Source organism: Panthera pardus, unplaced genomic scaffold (assembly GCF_024362965.1).
Source record: "Panthera pardus isolate Hobbes unplaced genomic scaffold, ASM2436296v1 HiC_scaffold_18, whole genome shotgun sequence".
Lineage (NCBI taxonomy): Eukaryota > Metazoa > Chordata > Mammalia > Carnivora > Felidae > Panthera > Panthera pardus.
Window position 1 is genome coordinate 19,834,747 of NW_026526743.1, and position 20,859 is coordinate 19,855,605.

At 60.1% G+C, this 20,859-nt stretch overlaps 1 protein-coding gene across 1 annotated transcript in view; it reads left to right on the forward strand.

The window, feature by feature from the left end:
• The window catches only part of PEPD (peptidase D), a 112,070-nt gene that overhangs the window by 83,425 nt on the left and 7,786 nt on the right, over nucleotides 1-20,859 (forward strand). The window contains exons 10-12 of the mRNA XM_019423369.2: nucleotides 5,130-5,198; nucleotides 6,873-6,950; nucleotides 16,663-16,811. Of these exons, the coding sequence (XP_019278914.2) occupies nucleotides 5,130-5,198; nucleotides 6,873-6,950; nucleotides 16,663-16,811 (296 nt within the window). The remainder of the gene's footprint in view (nucleotides 1-5,129; nucleotides 5,199-6,872; nucleotides 6,951-16,662; nucleotides 16,812-20,859) is intronic.

Below are 20,859 nucleotides of genomic sequence, written 5' to 3' on the forward strand. Positions count from 1 at the left end.
TGATACAACAACTCTGTGGGAGGTACTCTTATGCTATTTTACAGATAAGGAAACTGAGTCACGGAACGGCCATACAGCTGGTAAGTGGCAGAGAGCTAGGATTTGACTTCAGTGTCAGTACGGAACAGTGCCCTGGGAGGCATGTGGCCCAGAGCGAGGACTATGGGTGGGGAACCTAACAGGCCTGAGCAACTGGAACCTGCCTCTGCCAGGAGAAAACGTGGGGCACCCGCCTGAGACCGCAGTAACAGTGGGTGTGGGGTGCACCCCGTCCCAGGAGGACCCCGCATTTAGCTCGGAGTGCCTCGGCCCACACACAATAACCCTGTGTCCTCACTGCTCACTCTCCTAGACCCGCAGCTCAGACGAGTGGCCTGCACCAGCCTGCTCAGCTTCCCTTCCACTCTCCTGTTCCTGGCTTGGCCTCCCGGGAACCGACGTGCATCAGGGCCCCGCCTGGGAGGGGGCTGATGTGGCCCCCGCTGACCTCCCTGACTGGCCTGCCAGTGCTCACGCTTGCACTGATAGCTCACTGACACCAGCTGCCCGGGGCAGCCCTTCTGCCATTATCTTGGTCAGCTCATGCATTTTTATAGGTCTGTGGCTATCTCCTCATCAGGTGATAAACCTCAGGGGGCAGGAGCTGGGCCGTGTGCCCAGGAAGGCTCCACGGGCTGGATTTGCAGGCCCCGGCGGAGACCCCCAGTGCTGTCCCTGGAGACACCTTTCCTGCAGATCCGGCCGAGGCCATCTGCTCTCCCGGCCCCATTCGTCACTCTAGGCACTGACAAATGGGCCTGCCCCTCTGTCGCTGTGGTGGCTCCATCCACCTCGTTATTCACAGCACAGACTCTCCCAGGTTACTGAAAGGTTCTCATTGATGCCTGGATACAAAGCATTTTCCACTTGTGTCTTTCTTGGGAGATATTTATAGGCAAGGAGTATAAATTTACAGTTCGGGGAATGGCCATGCTGGGGGAGCTTCAGGGGCCACAGAGTGGCAGGTGTGTGAGAGCCCCCTGCATCCCTCTGCTCCTCAGGAAGCCCTCCTGCTGCGGGAGGAAAGGAGGGGGGGGGGGAGGCAGTGGTGGCTGGGCCACATGCCCGGTGCCTGGTCAGGTGCTCTGTGCAGGTAGAGCAGGAGGGAGCGGGGCAGTCAGGCCCAGCAGGACACTGTGACACACGGGAGAGCCACAGATGGAAAGAGCAAGCAGAGGTGATCTCTGGGCCTCCAGCACCAGTGCCTGGCCTCTTGCCCCCGTCTCCTTATGGACAGACTGGTCGCCTCCAGGAGTTTCGCTGTGGTTCTTCACAAGCCCTGCCTGTTCTGTCTGCTCCATGTTGAGACGCCAGTTATATTACACGATGGGTACAGTCTCCATCTGACGGTTCTGTTAGCAGAAGACAACTCTTGTGGAATATTTTCGGATTGTGAGTTCATCCTCAGTGTGTGTGTGTGTGTGTGTGTGTGTGCGCGCGCGCGCACATGTGCATGTGCGTGTCCGTGTGCACAGATCTTGGCTGGCCTGGGTCGAGGGTGTGACGGCCCAGTTGGTTCTGTGTCTGCCCCTGCCGGGTGCGGGTGCTCCAGGCATCACCAGTCAGGAACATAGTTTTCTGCTCATTTCTTGGCTTGGGGTGGGGGTGGGGGTTTCCAAAACCAGGAACCTGAACCCCATGGAGGACAGGCCTACACTATGAATTCTGAGGGAGGGCAATGTATTTTGTTTTATTCCCAAAGCCCAGGCAGGCTTCCTGATTGCCTGTTATGACGCTGGCAAGTTTTCTCCAAGCCTGCCCTTCTGCTGAGGGTGCATCCCTGCCCAGGGCCACCGCCGCGTGTAGGGGCGGGGTCTCAGTTCTGTTCCGCTGCTTCTTACGTCCCTGAGGCCTTGTCGCCAGCCCCACATGGCAGTGCAAGGCCAAGGCCTCCAGCTTCCCGAGACTGACAGCCTCCTCTTCCTTCTGGCCCCACCTTCCTTCCTGTCCTATGAACGTGGCTCTGCGTATTCTCTTTTACGTAGCACCTCTGAGTGTGGGAGAAGGAGGATTTCCAGCCGCGGACTCTGCTGTCATCTCCTTGTGGCTCCAGAGGGGCTAATTGGTAGCCCATGGCCGAATTTGGCTGTAGACTTGCGTCAGTCCGTAGTTAAGCTCCTATGGTTGTAAGTCGCCTGGACCCTCATCCGGTTCACAGTTTGCCATATTTTCCGTAAGGTTCTAGAAGGATCTTTAGTAATTGCCCTTCTGTTGCCACCTTGGTCTGTGAACTGTGCAGTGGGAACAGGTGTCTCTGCTGTGGTCTGTCCTCGTGGCCGATGCTTACCACGCTCTGCAGGAACTTCGTGTCACCGATGTGGCCCCAGCTTGGAGCACCCACTGCTCACCCCTACCCCTTGAAAATCAGAAATATGTCGGACTCACATCTCTCCATGAGCCCCCTGAGCCATTGCACTTGTCCCAGAACTTGGACACCCGAGGTCCCAGAGAGAGGGGCCTCCTAGGTGTGGGAGCAGAAAATGTAGGCCTGTTGCATTCACCTGTTATCGTCACCAGTTGGTCCTCACATCATATCAGAAAAGTTAAATTAGGTGCTGAAGTCCACTTTGAAGAACTTCAAATCATTTTCAGCTAGAGCGACTTTTCAGCTTGTGGCGGTTCTCCTCTTCCTTATCGCTGTGTGGGATTGTCCCTGTGTCTGGAGAATGACCCAGAGCCGGGCGGGTGAAAACTGGGTCAGCCATTGCTTAGTTTGGTGCTTCTGTAAGCTACGCCTTTTACCCAAAAGTCCTTTTTTCTTTTTCTTTTTTCTTTTTTTTAATGTTTGTTTATTTTTGAGAGACTCAGAGAGACAGAGCATGAGCAGGGGACGGGCAGAGAGAGAGGGAAACACAGAATCCAAAGCATGCTCCAGGCTCCGAGCTGTCAGCACAGAGCTTGAGGCAGGGCCTGAACCCACGAACCGTGAGATCATGACCTGAGCTGAAGCCGGACGCTTAACTTACTGAGCCACGCAGGTGCCCCCGAAAGTCCTTTTTTCTTAAATGGAAGCCAGGGGCTGCTTCCACTGAGTAGATTACATGGCAGGCCGCTGAGTCTGGCTGCAGAGGAGGGAGACAAGGCACCCACCCCTCGTCCTCAGGCTGCCGCAGAATGTTCCTGTTTAGTCACCTGCACGTGCAGGTGGCACAGCTGTCCCTCTGCCTGTCCTTCCTGACGCTGGTGGCTCCCACAGCCTGCACTTGTCTGCCTGTCCCCCGACCCCAGGAGAGGCCCGCTGTTCCCATCACCTGGAGAATGGCCGTGCAGCCCCAAGGTCTGCTTCTGACCAGGCACGGTTGTGTCTTCCAAAGCTAAGGGAGCATTGCAGCTCCGTGGTGGCCCGGGCCTTCTCCACTCACTGTGGGCTCGCCGTGTGGAAGCCTGGCGTCCGAGGCCCTGGTCTCTAGGCTGGGAGCAGAGGCGGTGCACCGCTGGTGTCCAAGGCTGCCCCATGGAGGAACGGGCCGGGCTGTGGCCACACTCGGGGCTGTGACTCGGCCTTGCCGCCCCCCCATGGTCTCTGGGACGGAGGTGGGAGTCGGTGGCGGCCACCAGAGCCACCAGAATGCTTTCTCTGGTGAATACAGGGCACCGATAAGAGGACGTGTGCGCCCTTCCTCGCCTCCCTGACAGTTCCTGAAATCCTTTATGTTGAGGAAATAGTTCCCTCGCAGATACCCAATTATCCCGGGAGGTTTGTAAAGCAAGTCTGAAAGCCGACTGAATGTAGCAGAACCACTCCTGCATGACAACTACTTAATACCCAGTCATCACAATTATACATAATTGGTGTTTACAGTGCCTGGAAGATTAGACTTCTCCATACAGACATTCTCCAAAACAGGCCTAGAATGCGCAGGGCAGGATTGCTGCTTAGCGTGCCCACGGGCGGCCTCGGTGTGCTGAGGACAGGGACAGCGGCACAGCCCCGTGCTTGGTCCCCTGCCCTGGTGGTCGGTGGGTGGGGTGGGCACCCCCCCCCCCCCCCGGACCTGCTTCTCTGCCAGGGATGCGGGAGGGCTGGACCTGAGGAAGGGGGCGAGGCCTGGAGACGCTGAGCTCTTGGAGCACAGCGTCCCATGCCAAGACGAGCTCCTACCCCAGATCCTGGGGCTTATGGTGGGGGTATGGGCAGGGTCGTGGCCTCCCCAGAGCTCTTGGCAGCGTGGCCCCCTGGGGTTCATTGCTCCTAATGTGGCGTTGATGTGGCCGGTCGGGTCCAATAGCCCCTGCAGTCATCTCCAGGATCTGTGCCTTCGGTGGGGGGCAGGGGGACAGGGGCAGAGCCCAGACTTCTGCCAAGGGTGGCTTACCCTCTGACCTTTGTTACATTCCTGGGCTTTCAGGGGTCTGCAGACATCCTGCACGCCCAGAGGCCTCCCCAGGCTCTGGTTCTGGGCTCAGCCTGGGGGCTGGCTGCCCCCTCTAGGGTCTCATCTTTCCCTCCAGACTTTGTTTCTGGCCTCCCCTTCCCAGGCTAGGAGCTGGTCCAGGAGGCCAGCCTGTTTGCTGCTTGGCCTGAGGACGGCAAGCAGGGCCTGTCCTCAGACCCTGCCTCTCTCCACCCCCTCTACCTGTGGCCAGAGACGGCTCTGCCCTGCTCGGTCTGCTTGAGGGCCTGCCCCTCAATCCTGTCCTCCAGGCCAGCGCTCAGTGGCTCCTGCTCTCTTTTCCCTGTGCCCCTCCCCAGGGTCAGGGCCAGGGCCATCTGAGTCCAGCTTGGGGCCTGGAGAGTTCATGTCCTCCCTGGCCATGTGTCCAGCCCCTCCTGGTGGGGTGGGTTGTGGCCACTGGACCTGGGAGTCACAGGGAGACCCGCAGAAACAGCGGTAGCCCCCGCTTCCCAGGGGGCCCAGGAGGCGGGGTGGCTTCTCCAGTTTTGCTCCCTGTCCTCACTGGCCTCTGTGCTCTTGTGGCCTGTGGCCAACCCTGGGCTCTAGGCTATGAGCCCCGTGGACCCATGCAGGGTCACTCAGGCCCTCCTGCGGGTGCAGCCAAGCAAGGCTTGGGCTGAAGGTTTTCCTGGGGTGGGGGCTGTGCACGCTCTGGCAACCGCACCCTGACTTCCTTCCTTCCTTCCCCTGCAGCCTCTTCGAGCACTACTGCTACTCCCGGGGCGGCATGCGCCACAGCTCCTACACCTGCATCTGCGGCAGGTAAGTGGGAACAATGGAGGAAGGAGGTCGTGAGAAGGCGAGGAGACCCCGCTGCCCCCCTGAGCTCAGGCACGCCTATTCACTTCCGTGCCCACATGAGTGCCCGTTTACTCTTGGAAATTGTTCTCCTCTCCTGAGGCCCCCAGCCGGGGTGGCCCCCTCACTGTCGTGCCCTTCCTGGCCTCCTCTAGGGTGGCCGCTCCCCTGAGGCTGCTGGCTGGCCTTCCTCGGCCCCTCCACACAAGCACACACCCAGCGTGTGGGGGCCAGGACGTGGCTTTACCCTGTGATGGCTTTTGTGTGCAGCAGAGGTGGAAGGAGCTCTGTCAGTGCAGGAGGCCGTGGTTGTGTGTGTGTGTGTGTGTGTGTGTGTGTGTGTGTGTGTGTGTATACACGCGCGCGCGCGCACATGCATGGTTGTCAGTGTGGCTGTGTAAGGAACATCACCACTGTGGTTGAGTCTGGGTCTCTGCAGTAGGGGGTGTCACTCTAGGTACCTCTGCATGTGGCACATTGTGGCTGAGGCAGGGAGCTCTGAGTCTCTGTGTGTGTGTCACCTGCATGGTGGCTGGAGGCATGGGGTACAAATGACCATGAGTATGGGGCGGCTCATGGTTGTTAGTGTGCACTATTTTTTTTTATATATTTTTTTAAATGTTTATTTTTGAGAGAGAGACACAGTGTGAGCGGGAAAGGGGCAGAGAGAGAGGGAGACACAGAATGGGAAGCAGGCTCCAGGCTCTGAGCTGTCAGCACAGAGCCCGACACGGGGCTCAAACTCACGAACCATGAGATCATGACCTGAGCCGAAGCTGGACACTTAACCAACCGAGCCACCCAGGCTTCCCGAGTGTGCCGTGTTGCGTGTCTGTGTGTCTGCATGTGTCACCCTAGGTGTGTCTTTGAGGGGCACAACCTGGCTGCGGGTGGCCCCTCCTCTCCCAGGCTCGCCCCAGCCAGTCTCCCCCTGCTCTGCCCCCCTGGGTCAGAGGGTCTGGCCTCTGCCCAGCCAGGACGGAGCCCGCAGCTCTGCTGATGTGCACGTCCTCGGCACATGAATAATACATGTGAACATCTCAGTCTTTGGAAATGTTCTTCTCTGGTGGATAGAGAGAAAAATCATTATTTCTACTTTTATGATTCTTGAGACTCCCGAACAGGGCCATAAATATTACACCCAGGTGGGTTTTTTTTTTTCCTTTGGACAGACTTAAAAGTCCTTTTTTTTTCTTAAAGGCATCGCTCATTAGGGAAGCAGTCTCGAGCAGAGGAGCCAGCCTTGCAGCATGGTGGCCCCTGACATGGGTCTCCCCTCTCCCTCCGCCAGGACTAGAGGGCTTCCTCAAACTCCCTTCCCTGGGTTTCAGACCCTTGTCCCCCCCACCAGTCCCACATCCCCGGGCCCAAGGTCACCTGCCCAAACAGCACTCACCTGGGGAAGCCCTGACGGTGGCAGCGCTATGAACCGTGCACTCAGAGGCTTCCACCAGCTGTATGGCTAAGGTGCCGGGGCCGTTGTGCTCCCCGCCCGCACCTCAGACTGTGGGCCTGATACAGCCCCCGCTGGGCCTCTGCTGGAGGGTGGGCGGTAGTGCCCACGGGGCAGGGTGGGGTGCCCCCTCCGGGGCCTGCTGGGCGAAGATGGGCTGTTGACCTCCCCTGGTTGCTGTGCAGTGGTGAGAATTCGGCCGTGCTGCACTATGGACATGCCGGGGCCCCCAACGACCGGACCATCCAGGACGGAGACATGTGGTGAGTGAGGCCAGCCTGAGGTGCCCCTGCCCTGGCTCTGCGTGTGACCCACAGGGCCGCAGTGGGGCTCCACCTCAAGGGGAACAGACTGGGATCTCTTGGTCCCCACCCTGGGAGGGCTGAGCACAGTGAGGCCCCCAGGCCTGCCCCGGGCCCAAACTTCTTTGCCAGGGCCCCCCACCTGCATGGCACCTTCTGTCCATCATCAGGGAAAGAGGATGTGGAGGGCCCTGTGCTGGGGGCCCAAAGTGGCCCCAGCCCCTGCCCCGTACCTGCCACACTCACACCTCTGTCTCGGTACCGGGAGGGTGGGCACCTAGTCTGGATCAGGGAAGACCCGGAGGGAGCCTCGCCCCCTCTGAATCCTGCCAGCCTCAGTCATCCATAAATGGCCATTAACCCAGGAGGTCAGAGGCAGTGCTTGACCTTCAAGACTGTTTGCAGGGCTTTTCTGAGCACAGCTTACAGTGCTCACAGCACCCCGTGGAGCCCTGACTAAGCAGGCGTAGGCAGGATCTGCAGCCCCCACCCCTGCGATGGACTGGCCCCTGTTGGCAGAATCATACATCTTGCCCACGACCCCGGTCTGTAGGGCTTATGCTGAGCATATGCCGCTCCTCTCCAGACAGCTGCTCCAGGCCTCGGGAGGGGTCTGTGGGCACCTTGCTGACCTGGACCAGCTCTCTCTTCAGCTCATGGGCGCTGGGCATTCCCTGCTTCTCCTCTCCAGCACCCACATATCAGGCAGGGTCAGCCCAGGCTGCCACAGGGCTACTGAGAACCAGTTAAAGGCCGCAAGCCCCGCGTCACCACCCTGCCTTAGCCTGCAGGCATCTTTGCTGTGGTCACCGACACATGGGCGGAGTGGGGGACATGGACTGTGCCACCTGGTTCTCTGGTGCCTTCGCCTCCTGGTTGCCAGGGCACCTGAGCAAGATTTCAGCAAGCCTGCTTCCAGCCGGTATCCTGCTGCTTCTCAGAGTATGGGCGTTGCCCTGCTGGGCTCAGTTCCCGAGCTAGAGCTCTGGCAATGCCTGCACGCTGGCCTGAACCTGAACCTGGCTTCACGCACGTGTAGCTCAGCCCTGCATTGGGGCGGAGGGGAGCCTGCACGCAGGGGTCCCTGGTCCACATCCACTGGGGGGCATGAGCCATGTTCTGAGCTGTCGCTATGTGTTTGCAGAAGCCCACCCAATCCCAGGGTGTCCTTGCCAGGGGCACAGCAGGCTCTGTGACTAGCTGCGCTCACCCGGGTCAGCGGCTGGACGGCATGTTCTGGGTAGGGCCACTGTTGGCAAGAGCCCAGCTCAGCCTTCTGGGAGGAAACAGAGTCACTTAGCTCCCTCCCAGAGCCTCAGTTTACTTTTCTGTTGGTGGAGGTGGCACATGCCTCTCAAGACTATATAGAGGGGTAGAAGAGACGTGTCAGAAACGCAGGTGCTGAGCTCATGTGCCCTTTCCCGGGGGCCTGGGCCGGCAGGGCAGGGACCAGAACATACAGAGGGGGGCACCCAAAGTGGCTGCACCCTTCCCGAGTCATTCAAGGCATAGGGGCCAAGGGCATGCAAAAACCTTGACAGGAGTCTCCCCAGTGCCTGGCACCAGGGACACCCCTTTGGGTAGATTTTCTCACCCTGTCCCCACCCTGTGTCCCACTGCCCATCTCCATGTGTAGGTGAAGTCACTGAGACACAAGGAGGGTCCAGGTGCAGAGCCAGAAGGATTTGGGGAGGGAGTTGACTGCTTCAGACTTGGCTCAGCTGGAGACGAAGGAAAGACAGGGGAGGGCTCTGCCCTCTGGGCCATGGCTGAGCCACTCGTGGCCCCAAGAAACCACCTGGCATCCCCAGGCACTCTTGCCTCCTGCAACATTTCCTAATGCTCTTTGTGCAGCCCATTCTGGCTGGGCCTGGAGACCAGGATGTGGGAATCAGTCCTCGGGCAGAGGCAGAGACCTAGCCCTATCAGCAGGTTTCAGCTGTCATTGGACCAGCTCTGGCCTGCCGGAGGGCCCTGTGGCAGCATCATGTGGCCATGAGTTTTTCTCCTCTGTGAGTTTGGCATATCCCAGAGGACTGTCTGCTTCTCTGCTCTCCTCTTTATCTGCCCCCAGTACGATCCTCACCCCAGGAGAGGCTGGTCACGGCTGTGTTCCTGGGGTGGCCACTGCTGGGGTGGGGCCCGGCTGACCGGGGCGCAGCCTAGATCAGGTTTCCACACGGCCCAGATGTGGCCTTGGCCCTCGTGGGAGCACATGGCACCTGCATCTGCCACTTGCAGCTAAGAGAGGAGAGCGATCCAGGAATCCCACGGATGTTAATGCCAAGTCCAAATTGGTGATTTTATTTTTCTCGTACTAACTTTGAAATGTAGCCAGTAGAATAATTACGAGTTTATTATAGTCAATTTATTATGCAGCATTTAGAACAACATGTTTTGTTGATTACTGCTGCTGCCAGATTGCTGGCGGCGTTTATAATCCATTGTTTTATTGAAATTGATCTGCCGAGCGCCTACTGTGTTCGGTAAATAATAAATCACTCTGTTATCCCAACATAAAAGCCACAATACTTTATCATAAGGTATGAAACCAAAATATGAGCATAGCACAGAGTTTCTCCTGAAGCTGAGTGTCTCCCAGAGCCACGGCTATTCCAGGTGCCCACCGGCTGGCACGTTCTGGGTGCTTCAGTCCCCTGAAGTCAGGGGAAAATGCCCCAGAGATGTTTGAACGTTTAGTGAGGGGCTGTTTGGGGTCAGAGCTGGGCCGGGGCAGTCAGGCTGTACTGGAGAAGGTGGGGGTAGGGCTGAGGCAGCCAGCCTTTCCATCCTTCCCCTCGCAGTCCCACACGTGCCCCCGCACCCCTACAGGGAGCCTTAGAGAGCCCGGGCTGTGTGATGATCCCCCTGCCCTCCCCCTCCCCAGCTGAGTGGCTGGTACCCTGAGCCTCAGCTTCTCCATCAGTCACGGGGTGATAGGGCACCTATCTCTGGGAGAATACACAGTGTTGAGTGGGGAGCCTGGCACAGCATGGCCTTGGCAGGTGAGAGCTGCGATGGTGGCCATCCTCAGAGCCAGCAGTCTGGGGCTTGTACCTGTGCTCCGGGGCCCTGAGGCCCATTTTCCAGCAGCTGGCTCCATGACAGACTGGCGGGGAGAGCCACCGGCAGACTCTGAGCCAGACAGCTCTCGAGTCTCAAGGCCTGTTGTATGTTTTCAGCCCCAGCCCTGTCTCAAGGTGTGTGCCAAGTAGAGCATGAAGCCAGCTGGGCCCGGCCCACCGCCCATGCCTCTGTCCCTCCAGTACCAGCACCTTCCTAGGAGCTGGGCCATGACCGCTGTTGGCCTCCGTCGTCTCCCTGTGAATTGGGGCTTATAGGTTAGGCATGCTGCTTCTCCCTGCACATCAGCTTTGTCACCCAGAGCTGAGAAGTAAGGGCCTGCCGACTCCGTGGGCCCCTTCCCATTTCTGTCTGCTAGATGCTGTCCTGCTTGCTCTGCGTGACCTTGATGTGGCTTCAGATTGCTGGGGCCCTAGTACTCAGCTCACTCAGAACCGTGAGGCCTCTTGTGGGACCTCTTGGGGCTTTGCCCTGGGCTTAGAGCCCTTTCACCAGGAACCCCATCTCCCCGTCACTATCCCAGAGGAGCCATTAGCTGCTTTCTGTTTTGGAGTTTGAGGCAAGTGGCAGACCTTGTAAAACAGGGTGGCAGGAGTGTGGGAAACTTGCTGATTAATGCTCTTCACATGCTCACACAAGGGGTGGTGGCTACTGTCATTGGACACCCATCCTGGGGGGATCCCCAGAAGACCCCTCCTCACCAAATCAGCCCCTGCCAGGTGGGTGTGAGGGGAGACATAGCTCCCATGTACTGCACTGGCTTCCCAGAAACCAAAGTCCCAAAGTGGATGGAGGTGCACCCAGGGGGCACCACTGTCCATGTTCAAGTCCACCCGGAAGCAGTACACCTAGGGTTGGACCCTCTCTTGTGCTGAACTCCTGGGTTTGAGGCTGGCCTGGCAGCCTTCCCACCTCCCCTGGGGCCCTCAGCAGGAGGGGGCCAGGCTGTGCCTCCAGTGGGTTCTGATTTGGAAAACGGCCAGGACACCCCTCCTCAGCTGCTGCTTCCGTCCATTTGATCAGGGAGCGGAGAAATGGTTCCTGAGGTAGCATGCCCTGTGTTCCCTCTGAGAACCTTCTAGAACACCTAAGGATCACCAGGCCTGGGTGGCCCAGCTGCAGGCAGCATGTGGGTGCCGAGCCGGATCTCCCAGCACTGGCCAGAAGAGGGCAGTGTTGTCTCAGGATGTGTGGGCGGGCCTCCTCCCTGCCGGCAGTTCTCCTGTGTGCCCCTGGGGCATGGGAGCCAGCCCACTTTCGGGGAGAGAGGCCTGTCCGGCCCCATACAGTATCCTCTCCCCCCCTCTCCTCTCCTCTCCTGTCAGCAGACAGGGACCCCTGTTTCTCTTCGCCCTGATGATGGTCAGCCTGAAGCCCTGGTTCTCTCTTGCCTTACCCTGCCAACGCAGAGGTGGGGACACAGCACACAGTGGCCAAAGCCCCCTTCTTTTTGCCTGGAGAAACCAGGGTTTTCCTCACAGGGAAGCCCCTGGAGACCTCTGACCTATTGCTGGCATGTCAGTGACACATGCTACTGCTCCTACTGCCCATGTCACAGCCCCAAGCTGCCCCGTCCTTTCCTTCCATAGATGAGGGGACTGGCCTGTGAGGGGCCATGGCCCAGGCAGGCTCTTTCCCTACCTGGCCACCCTTTCCTGCCACCAGCACCATTACCGCCAACTCCTTCCTTCCCTTGTCTCATTCCCAGTCAGTCCTGCAGGTTAGATGTGGGCTAGGCGTGAAACTGCTTGGGGAAGTGACCCTACCTCGCTCCCTCTATCCTGGGCCACCGTGCCATGGGCAGCAGCCTGCATCCATGGGACACCCTGCAGGCCATGGGGGAGGGGGGCTGCCGCTCATCCAGGGCCCCAGCCGCCCCCTTGGCATCCCACAGGCTGACAGGACGGTTCTGCGGCCACAGGGAGGGGTGAGTCTGTGCCTAGGGGCTCCTCCCCAGCTGGTGGAACGTCTGGGCTGGGCTCTAGGCCCCACTTGTCCTGGTGCCTGATGCCCTGGCTGACCTCAGAGAACAAGTGTCACCTCCAGGGCCTACTCCCTGGTGCCAGGCCCAGCCCAGACCCCTCTCCCCTTGCTGTTTGCACAGGGGAACACTTGATTTTCAGCCGGCAGCCCCATCCTGAGTTTTTGATGGTCTTACAGACGTGCCCAGGCCTCAGGGCAAGAGAACACTGTCAGGAGGGCACAGGCCCTGCTAGCCTGGACAGCCAGACCGGTGGCTGTAACCTTCAGCCTTCCGCCCAGTTAGATGTATCCTTGATGTTCTAACCCAGCCCCAGTTATAATCAGATCCCCCTACCACATGCTTTCTGTCTGTTACATCCTGGCCTGTACCCCACACTCTGTTGACTTCACCACCCACAGTTTGAAAAGCACTGGTCCAGACAGCCTGGGTGCTCACACACATCATGGGACACTGCACTCCAAAAAAGTGAAATGAACCATGTGCTGTGCTCGTGACACCGAGTCCCTCCTTGGTGGAGGCCGCTGCCCTGACGCCCAGGCTTTGTCCACAGTGCTTCGGTGGCGGCAAGGGCTTGGGTGGGCGCTGTGTCCCGCCCACACATCAGGCCGGGTGCCATGCAGTGTCCTTCCTGGGGACTTGACCCCTCACTGGTGCTCTGCTTCTCTCCACGTCATCCGTAGAATGGGAATAGCAGTTCTCTCCAGACACACAGGACGCCCCCAGCCTGTGCCTGCTTTTGTTACTATGGGTACCAGGGATCACCAGCTCTGGGTTCCTGGGGGTGGTTGCTTGGGCAACTTTCCTGTCTGCCTGGGCCCCATGGGAGCAGTCGCCCCGTGGAGCAGGGTGTGGAGCAGGGATGCCTAGAAGGTGTGGGGAGAGGTCTGCTTGATGAGTCAGCTCGCGGCCTCCAAGTGATGGCCTTTGCCCCGCTGGTCCCATCAGGGCCTTGGCACTCCACAGAAGGTTGGGCTGGAGGCGGGCAGGCAGCCCGTGTGCTTCATCTGGAGGGGCCGCCCGCTGGAGTACATCAGCGGGAAAGCGACTAGTACGTCTTCCTCTCTCACCCTGAGGCCTGGAGGGAAGCAGGAGTTTCCGACTTCTCAGAAATCCCCTGGCCTCGCCTGGAACGCAGGCTGGGGCAACTGCAAATTTGGATCTGAAATGCTCCTGCCATCGCATAGAGGCCTGTGTGCATGCACAGTGCCGGTCCTGAGTGAGAGGTGGCCGAGGGCTAGGCCACAGCTCGGGAGGTTGAAGTGAAGCTACCTACTGAGCGCAGGGAGCCTTGTCCGTGCACAGCAGCGTTTCCCCAAGATGCGGCCCAAGCCGGCCGGCCTCTGCGGTGGGGCCAGGGGAGCTGAGGTAGGGGCTTAGGGAGGGTCTGGCTGAGCCAATGGTGGCGGGTAGCCCGGGCATGAAGCTGCTGGGGAGGAGCCAAGGGCAGACAGAACCTCTCATCCGGCCAGAAATAGAACCAGATAAACACATGTGAGGAAAGAGACGCCAGCGTATTGCTTAGAGATGTGTAATATCTCCCCAGATGTCTTAGATTATCATACGCGTTCACTCGGCCAAAGATGGTGGCGGCCCTGGTGGGTGTCCCCAGGCAGCCGGGGAGGAGGGATCCTGAGCGCTTGGTGGAGCCAAAGTATGACCGAATTCCCCATTGTCACTTTGCGCTCAGAGGGCGGATGAAATGGACACAGAGGAGCTGGAGGGAGATGATTTATGAAAGAGATAGCTTTCGTCCCTGGATTCCAGAGCGGCTTGAATGTGAATAACTTATGTGTGTAGGAACTCTGAGGGGGGTTTAGAAAAAAAAGGGGGGGGGCCAGAGAAAGATAGGGAACTGAGAACACGAAAATAGACTCCAGCCCCGTGCCCCGAGCGTCGCTGGGCAGGATGGAGCTGGCCGACTGGGCGTATACTTCCTTCTACAGTAAGCAGATGATTTTCAAACAAAAAATACAAGCAAAGTCTTTTAGAATCTGAACAGTAAGTCCAGGCTGGCTGAGGAGCTCCCAGCACCCACTGTCCCATGTTCTGTGTTTTTGAGGAGAGTTTTTGGAAAACTTGGTCAGGAGTCTTGTCTGCCGAGGAGAAACGTCTTGTTTTTGCTGCTCTAGATGACTCCAGTGTTCCATGCGCTTTTGTGGGCTTCCTCGTTTTTTAAATAGTTCAATTTCTGTTTTTGTTTGAGACCAGACGGACCAATAGAGCCCTCTGCCGGGGGGGGTGCTGCCGATGTGGTGGCCCCCAGGAGTCTGTGTCCCCCAAGCTCCCGGCTCTGTCCTGTCTGCTCAGGCCATTCTTGGACGTTCTGAATCCACAAACCACAAACGATTTTTCTTTTCTTGCCTCTGAGGGGCCCCAATGAAAATGCTCTGCTCCCCGAGTGAAACTGGACCATGGCCCCACACAGACCTGCTCCCCACGCCTTTCTATACATCGACCCTAAAAGGACACAAACCTGCAGCCGTGGAGGCATCGTCATCTTAAAGGAAGCAAAGCTGAGTCCCTGAGACCCAGTGCTGGAGCCAGGACAAGAGAGCCCATCCCTGGGCTCTGAGCTTCTGACCCCGACATGGGACTTTGCGGGTCCAGTGTTCAGAGCCTCGCTTTCCCAGCAGGTTAGGGCTAAGCCGCCCTCCCACCCAGCTCTGTGAGTGTGCCCCTGGCAGGAGTAAAGCTACCGTTGGCCCAAACACCCTGTTGGGCAGCTGTTGGCCCAAACACCCTGTTGCATCTGGAGCTTCCCAGGGAGCAGATGCCTGGGCGTGTCTGCTCAAGGCCTCTCTGTTTCATCTTCAAGTCACCTCTAGTGAGGCCCAGGTCCTCCCCGTCAGCCTGCCCCAAGCAGAGTCTGCTGGAGTCTATGACTTTGACCCAGCCTGAAGTTCCTGTGCCATCCTGGTTGGGGCTCTCCCCACTCCCGGAGAATCACCTGAGGTGTTATCTCCTGCTTTTTGCACTGTTGACACTGTTTATGGTGTTTTGCAATAGGAAAAAGACAGGAGATTACAAAGTGCCTGGCTGGGGACTTTGGATTCCAGCAAAGTGTCCAGGGATCCTGAGCATTCAAGTTTTTCTTCTCCAAAGATCTGTTTCTTTGGAGTAGCTGGTGCTTCCTGTCAGGCCACATGACCCGACCCCCTGCTCCAACAGCAGGGCCAGGGACCCCCTGCTCTGTCATTTGGGGTCAGGGCCCCAAAGGCAGGCTCGCAGGCAGCCCCTGGAATGTTTGTGGATGGTGGTGTTCACCCCGAGGATTTGGGTTTGGGGGAGAGGCCCCGGTGGAAGGCACAGCTCTGCCCCTGGCTCAGGTTTGCCAGGACCTGTGCAGCTGCAGACCAACCCCCAGGAGAAGCTGAGAACAGAGCCGGGCACCATCGCAGAGGGCAGCTCCACCACCCCTCAGCTCCTCCCGACTCTGTGGCCACCTGGCACTGAAGACTCAGCAGAATCCTGGGCCTGGGGCTAGACCAGTGGCCCTCAATCGGTTTTGTCACCATGAGCGTCATGGCTTGGCTGATGAAGTGGCTGGGGGTGCTGGTGGGGCCCCCTGTGTGCCTGCTGCCAAACACCCTGCCGAGGTGCTCGGGTGGGATGGGATGTGGAGGGGGGGCTCGGTCTGTGCCCCCCTCACTGCTCTCATCCGGGGCCCCTCTGGCGTGGTGACCCAGCAGCCCTTCGCATAACCTGCTGCGTTCCGCCATGGGGGTGCAGGGCAGGATTCCTTCCTGCCCTTGACCCGCGAGGGCCCTGAGGCCCGGGCAGGCAGCAAGGGTGGTGGAGCGGCCCACCCCACCCCCTCCTAGCCCTGCCACACTGGGCCCTGTCACAGGGGGTCCAGAGGGCAGGCTCAGCCGGCCTGTCCTCCGGACTCTGGCGCCATCCTGCTTGCTGGCTCACAGACCCCGGCTCAGGGCCTCTGCAGCCTTCCTACTCTCCACCTCTGCCTGTGCCCGCTGGTCCCTCCCCTGCCACTGGGACGCCAGGGCACCCTGCTGCGTGTGAGGACCGTCCTCTGCCAGGTCCTCCCTGCTCTTCCCTCAGGCCCTGGAAGAGCACATCTGTGCTATCCCAGCAGGGTCCTCCGGTCGGGGGACCTCCGTGCTGGGACAGAGCCACTGGCTGAGCTTTCACTCAGACGCCAAGGCCCAGGAGAGCTGGGTGGTGCTCCTTATCCCACTTGTCTGTTGGATGGGGGCATTCCTCCCCACGGCCCCTGCACGGCTCCCATGAGCAGTGCATGGAGGCCAGATGCTGCGTCAGGGCCTGGGGACCTGTCTGCCCCTTCCTCATTCTCCAAGTCAGTCCCCACAGCTGGGCGTCCATAGGCCTTGGCGGGCAGGGGTACGTGTGTGGGATCGGCCCCACTCCAGGCTTCCCTGCTCTGGGGTCAGAGGTCTCTGCTGATGGCACCGTGAAGATGCACTGGGGTGGGAGGCCCCGTACTGCTTCCTGCGCTGGTGACCCAGCAAGATGGCTCGGGCTCAGCGCCCGGCGCCTCCAGGGTCCGACAGGCTGCCCTTGAGCCGCGCGGTGGAGAGTTGGAGGGGGGGAGGGCACCCCCTACCTCACACCTTCCTCTCCCTGCAGCCTGTTCGACATGGGTGGGGAGTATTACTGCTTCTCTTCCGACATCACCTGCTCCTTCCCCGCCAACGGCAAGTTCACCGCAGACCAGAAGGCCATCTATGAGGCGGTGCTGCGGAGCTGCCGCGCTGTCATGAGCGCCATGAAGCCAGGTGAGGGCACTGGTGGTTGTGGGGCAGGTCCTGCACTGCACAGCCTGACTCGGTCCCCCGTCACCGGAGGAGCTCAGCTGGCCAAGACTCCAGGCGGTGTCAGATCCCCAGGAGCAGTCCTAGGAAAGGGGGCCGGCCAGCAAGGAGAGACAGAGCTGGGAATCGGGGAGCTCAGCCCAAGGTCACCCCAAGTCCCACCTGCTACTCTCCACCAGCAAGAACCCCTGGTCGCAGTGGCCACTGGAATGTCAGCATGTCCGCTGTCCTCTCCTGGAGCAGGGTCCACTCCAGAGAGGGCTTGATCAGCACATGCCAACACTGGCATTTGGTTGGACGTCAGGGCACCCTTCTGTTCAGGCCGCAGCTGGCTCTGGAGTGGGCCGAGTGTCTCTCCAGTGTCTGGGGAATGGTGAGTGGCTGCCACAGAGCCCTCTGGGGACCTGGCCATGACACCCTCGAAGGCTGGACTCTAAGCTCATTCTGAACTCAGAGGGACTATGGCAGTCAGACTGGCATCCCTCCATGGAGCCTTTATTCAGGAAAAGAAAAGATCCCCAAACTATAAAATCCCCAGGATGTGGCCTCTTGAGGCTGATGGCTCTGTGTTGGCTAAACAGCCCCGGGGCCCCCACTGCCCGTTGTTGGGATGAGTTACAGCCTCGGTCATCAGGCCAAGAGCTGCTTTTGAGGGTTCCTCAGCAACTGTCACTTTCGGAGGCAAACTGAGCGAGCCTTTCCGGATGGCCCCCGTCTGGCCGCAGAGCCCCCCACCTAACCCCACCAGAGGTTAGGGAACCACAGAGGGACACTGGCGGGCCCCAGCCCTGCCCCCTCACTCATCCAGCAAGAACAGAGCTCGGTGGTCCCAATACGGGGAGCTCAACCCGAAAGGAAAGCTTAAAAGTTAAGCTCCTGCTGGGGTGACGAGGTGATGGGACCTGCATATTTCAGCAGCTGCAGAAGGAAGCAGTATCTTCTGTTAATTTTTGAAAAAGCCGAGGTCACGGGGCATCTAGGTGACTCAGTCGGTTGAGTGTCCAACTCTTGATCTTGGCTCAGGTCTTGATCTCAGGGTCGTGAGTTCGAGCCCCACACATGCTGGGCATGATGCCTACTTAAAAAAAATTTTTTTTTAAAGCCTTGGCGGCCACTGAGTATTAACATGGGAACCTCCAGGATGGTTGTTGAGTTGTCAGAAAAGTGGAGGATGGAGTGGCCGATGGTCCCCTTTTGTGTAAAAGAAGGAAGTGTAAAAGGGCCTGCAAATCCACGGAGGAGGCGTAGGAGGGGCGCTGGAAGCCGGGCAGCAGAAGAGCGTGCTGGTGGGCGCGGGGTGTTTCTGACCTTTAAACCAGGGAACACATCCCCTATTCCCAGTGAGGTCCAGCCTCGAGAAGCAGTCACCCGTCACCCCGAGGGGCATGGCCCTTCCTGCTCCCTCGACACCACAATGAGTAGGGTTTGTTCCGTTTTGAACAACACTAGCCGTGGGCTGTGGTGTGCTCCCTGGCGTCTGTGAGCACAGCCGCCCGCACCCCCCGGGCATACCTCCAGGACTGGCCAGGGGCTTCCTCCGCTGTGCTCCCCACACTGTGCCCCCAGCCCGGCCTACCTGGCAGCACCCCCATCCTCAGGAGAGTCTGCTCACACCTGAGTAGCACTTCCCAGGTGGGCGTCCTGGCCGACGGCTGACAAAGCGGTCCTCATTCTGCCCAGAAAGTAGTCGGGCCCGCTGTCCCCAGGGCCCCCAGCCAGTTGCACTGAGAAAGGCCTGGTGCTCTGTGCCCTGGACGTGCCTGGCCACGTCCCTCTGGGGGCAGGCAGAAGGCTGGGCTCGGCGGAGCTGGTCTGCACAGACTGGGCGGGGTGGTCCTCCCCCAGCGCACAGTGGGGCACGGGCTGGGCCTGTGCTGGGGCCTGGAGGTTCCCTTGGGTGTGGGGTGGGAACGGATCCCTGCTGTAGCCCCCGCCTCTCCCACGGATACTGGGGATCGCGACACAACTGACAGTGCCCGAGGGCCGACTCTGTCGGGTCCCATGCCAGGCAGGCCGAGCTGTGCCCACAGAGCTGCTCACGTGGGGACAGCTCATCTCCCCAGAGCTGCGAGGAGGCCGTGGCCAGGTCAGCCCCATGTCCTGTCCTAGCGGAAATGCCCCTGGTTTGTGGGTTTGGCTGCTGGGCCAAGACACACACCCGCTGAGACTGCACGGCTGCTTCCGACGACCTTCCAGGGAAGCGGAAATAAAGACACCAGAGTGGCAGTGAGATGCCCAGAGGAGACGCACAGAAGGACCAGAACCCCGGGTCAGAACCCCGAAGGCGTTCTGTGTGTTCTGACAGCGTCGGGGCCTCCCTCCCTGTCGGGGAGGGTCAGCGTCGGGGCCTCCCTCCCTGTCACCCAGACAGCCAGGGGAGGGTGGCTGAGCCCACTCAGAGGGGCCGTACCTGGGAAGGTGCCCCCCATGCCAGTCCTACGGCAGGGGCCTGGCCGCCATGGCTGGGTGGAACTGAAACTCTCCCTGGCTCCTGTGTTGGGGCAAGCGGCCCACCCCGTGCAGACCACCCTGTCTCCATGGGTACCAGGGAGTCTCCATGGGTGCCAGTGGGGCCCCTCAGCCCCCCTGAGGGAGGCCTGGGGTGAACCCAAGCAGGAGCGCCCCAAAGACTGCTGTCCATCGTGCATTCTCCGTCCCTCGTCCCTCCGGCCACCATGGAGCACTGAGGACACTTCTTGCCACTTCCAGCACTCAATTCCCCTCCGTGTCCCACTGTGCTCACCTGCCCGCCCTGGCCTCCCCCGCTTAGGCTATAGGTCCGCCCTCCTGAGCCCGCACCGCCACAGGGCCCCACAGAGGCAGTGTAGACTGCTCGCTCGGCTCTGGGCCCCACACAGCTGCCCACGGCTGTGAAAGCGGCGGGTCTGTATGAACAAGCCCTTCATCGTTGCGCCCGTGCAGTTGTGTGCAGCTCCTGGCCCGGCTGGTGTCCGGGCTCTGGCCACTTGGGGGCGGGGGCCGGTGCAGCCAGCACAGAGTCAGAAGCAGACTGCCCCCAGAGCAGCCCAGGCGGCAAGAGAGGACGCTGTGGAGCCACCAGGTGATCAAGCAGGAGGAGGGCACCCGGAGCTGTGCCGGCCCGCGTGGCACAACGCGTGTCGGCTGTGGCCTGTGGTCGGGTGCCTTTGCCAGCTCTGCCTCCCTGCTGGGCGGGAACAGGGACAGGACTGGCTGGGCTCCCCTCAGGCCCCTTCTTGGAGATGGCTAGGAGCGGAAGGGTGCGGGGACAGTGTGCCTCCCGGTCTGGGGGCGCCCTCTGTGGCAAGAGCCGGGACAGAGGAGGCTGTCTGGGGAGGGCCCTGAGAGGCCCCCCTGCTGGCTGGAGGATGGTGGACAAGTTCCCGCCCTCCCTGGCCTCATTTACTCCCTCAGGCTGTTGGCCAAGGTTGGGGGGTGCGGGGAGGGGGAGCGTGCGGAGACTTTGAGAGGCAACCGCACTCCACTCAGCATCGAGGCGCCTGCAGCCCCAGGGCGCATGCCGCCCCCTGCCCTTCCGCAGGGTGAATGGGTCCCCGGAGGTCCTGGCAGCAGCCGGGTCTGCGGTGGGGTGGGCTGGAGGCCCTCAGCCCTGCGCCAGTTTGGCCCACCAGACGGCTCCCTGCAGCCCACGGGGCCTGCCCTGGGACCAGGCCCTGCGCCTTCCTTGCGGCACCCCCAGGGTCTGGCGCACACGTGGTCTCCTGAGGGCCATTGTCTTTGGATGAAGTGAGCTCTTTGTCTGGAAGTAGCAGTGAGGATTCAGCTCTCCGGGCCCTCCTGGCTGAGCTCTGGCCGAGCCCCTGGGGCTGCCGCACTCTGGACGGGAGGCCTCAGGCGGTGAGGGATGCTGCTGAGGCTCCCAGGGGCCAACCTGGACCCTGGCCCGTTGGGGAAAGGTGTGGGGAAAGGGGGCCAGGTGGGCACAGATCAGCCTGTGACCTGGGGCCCGGGCACCAGGGCTCTCTGGTCTCTGAGCCAACGGCCGGATTACGGGCACAAACCTAGATGCTAC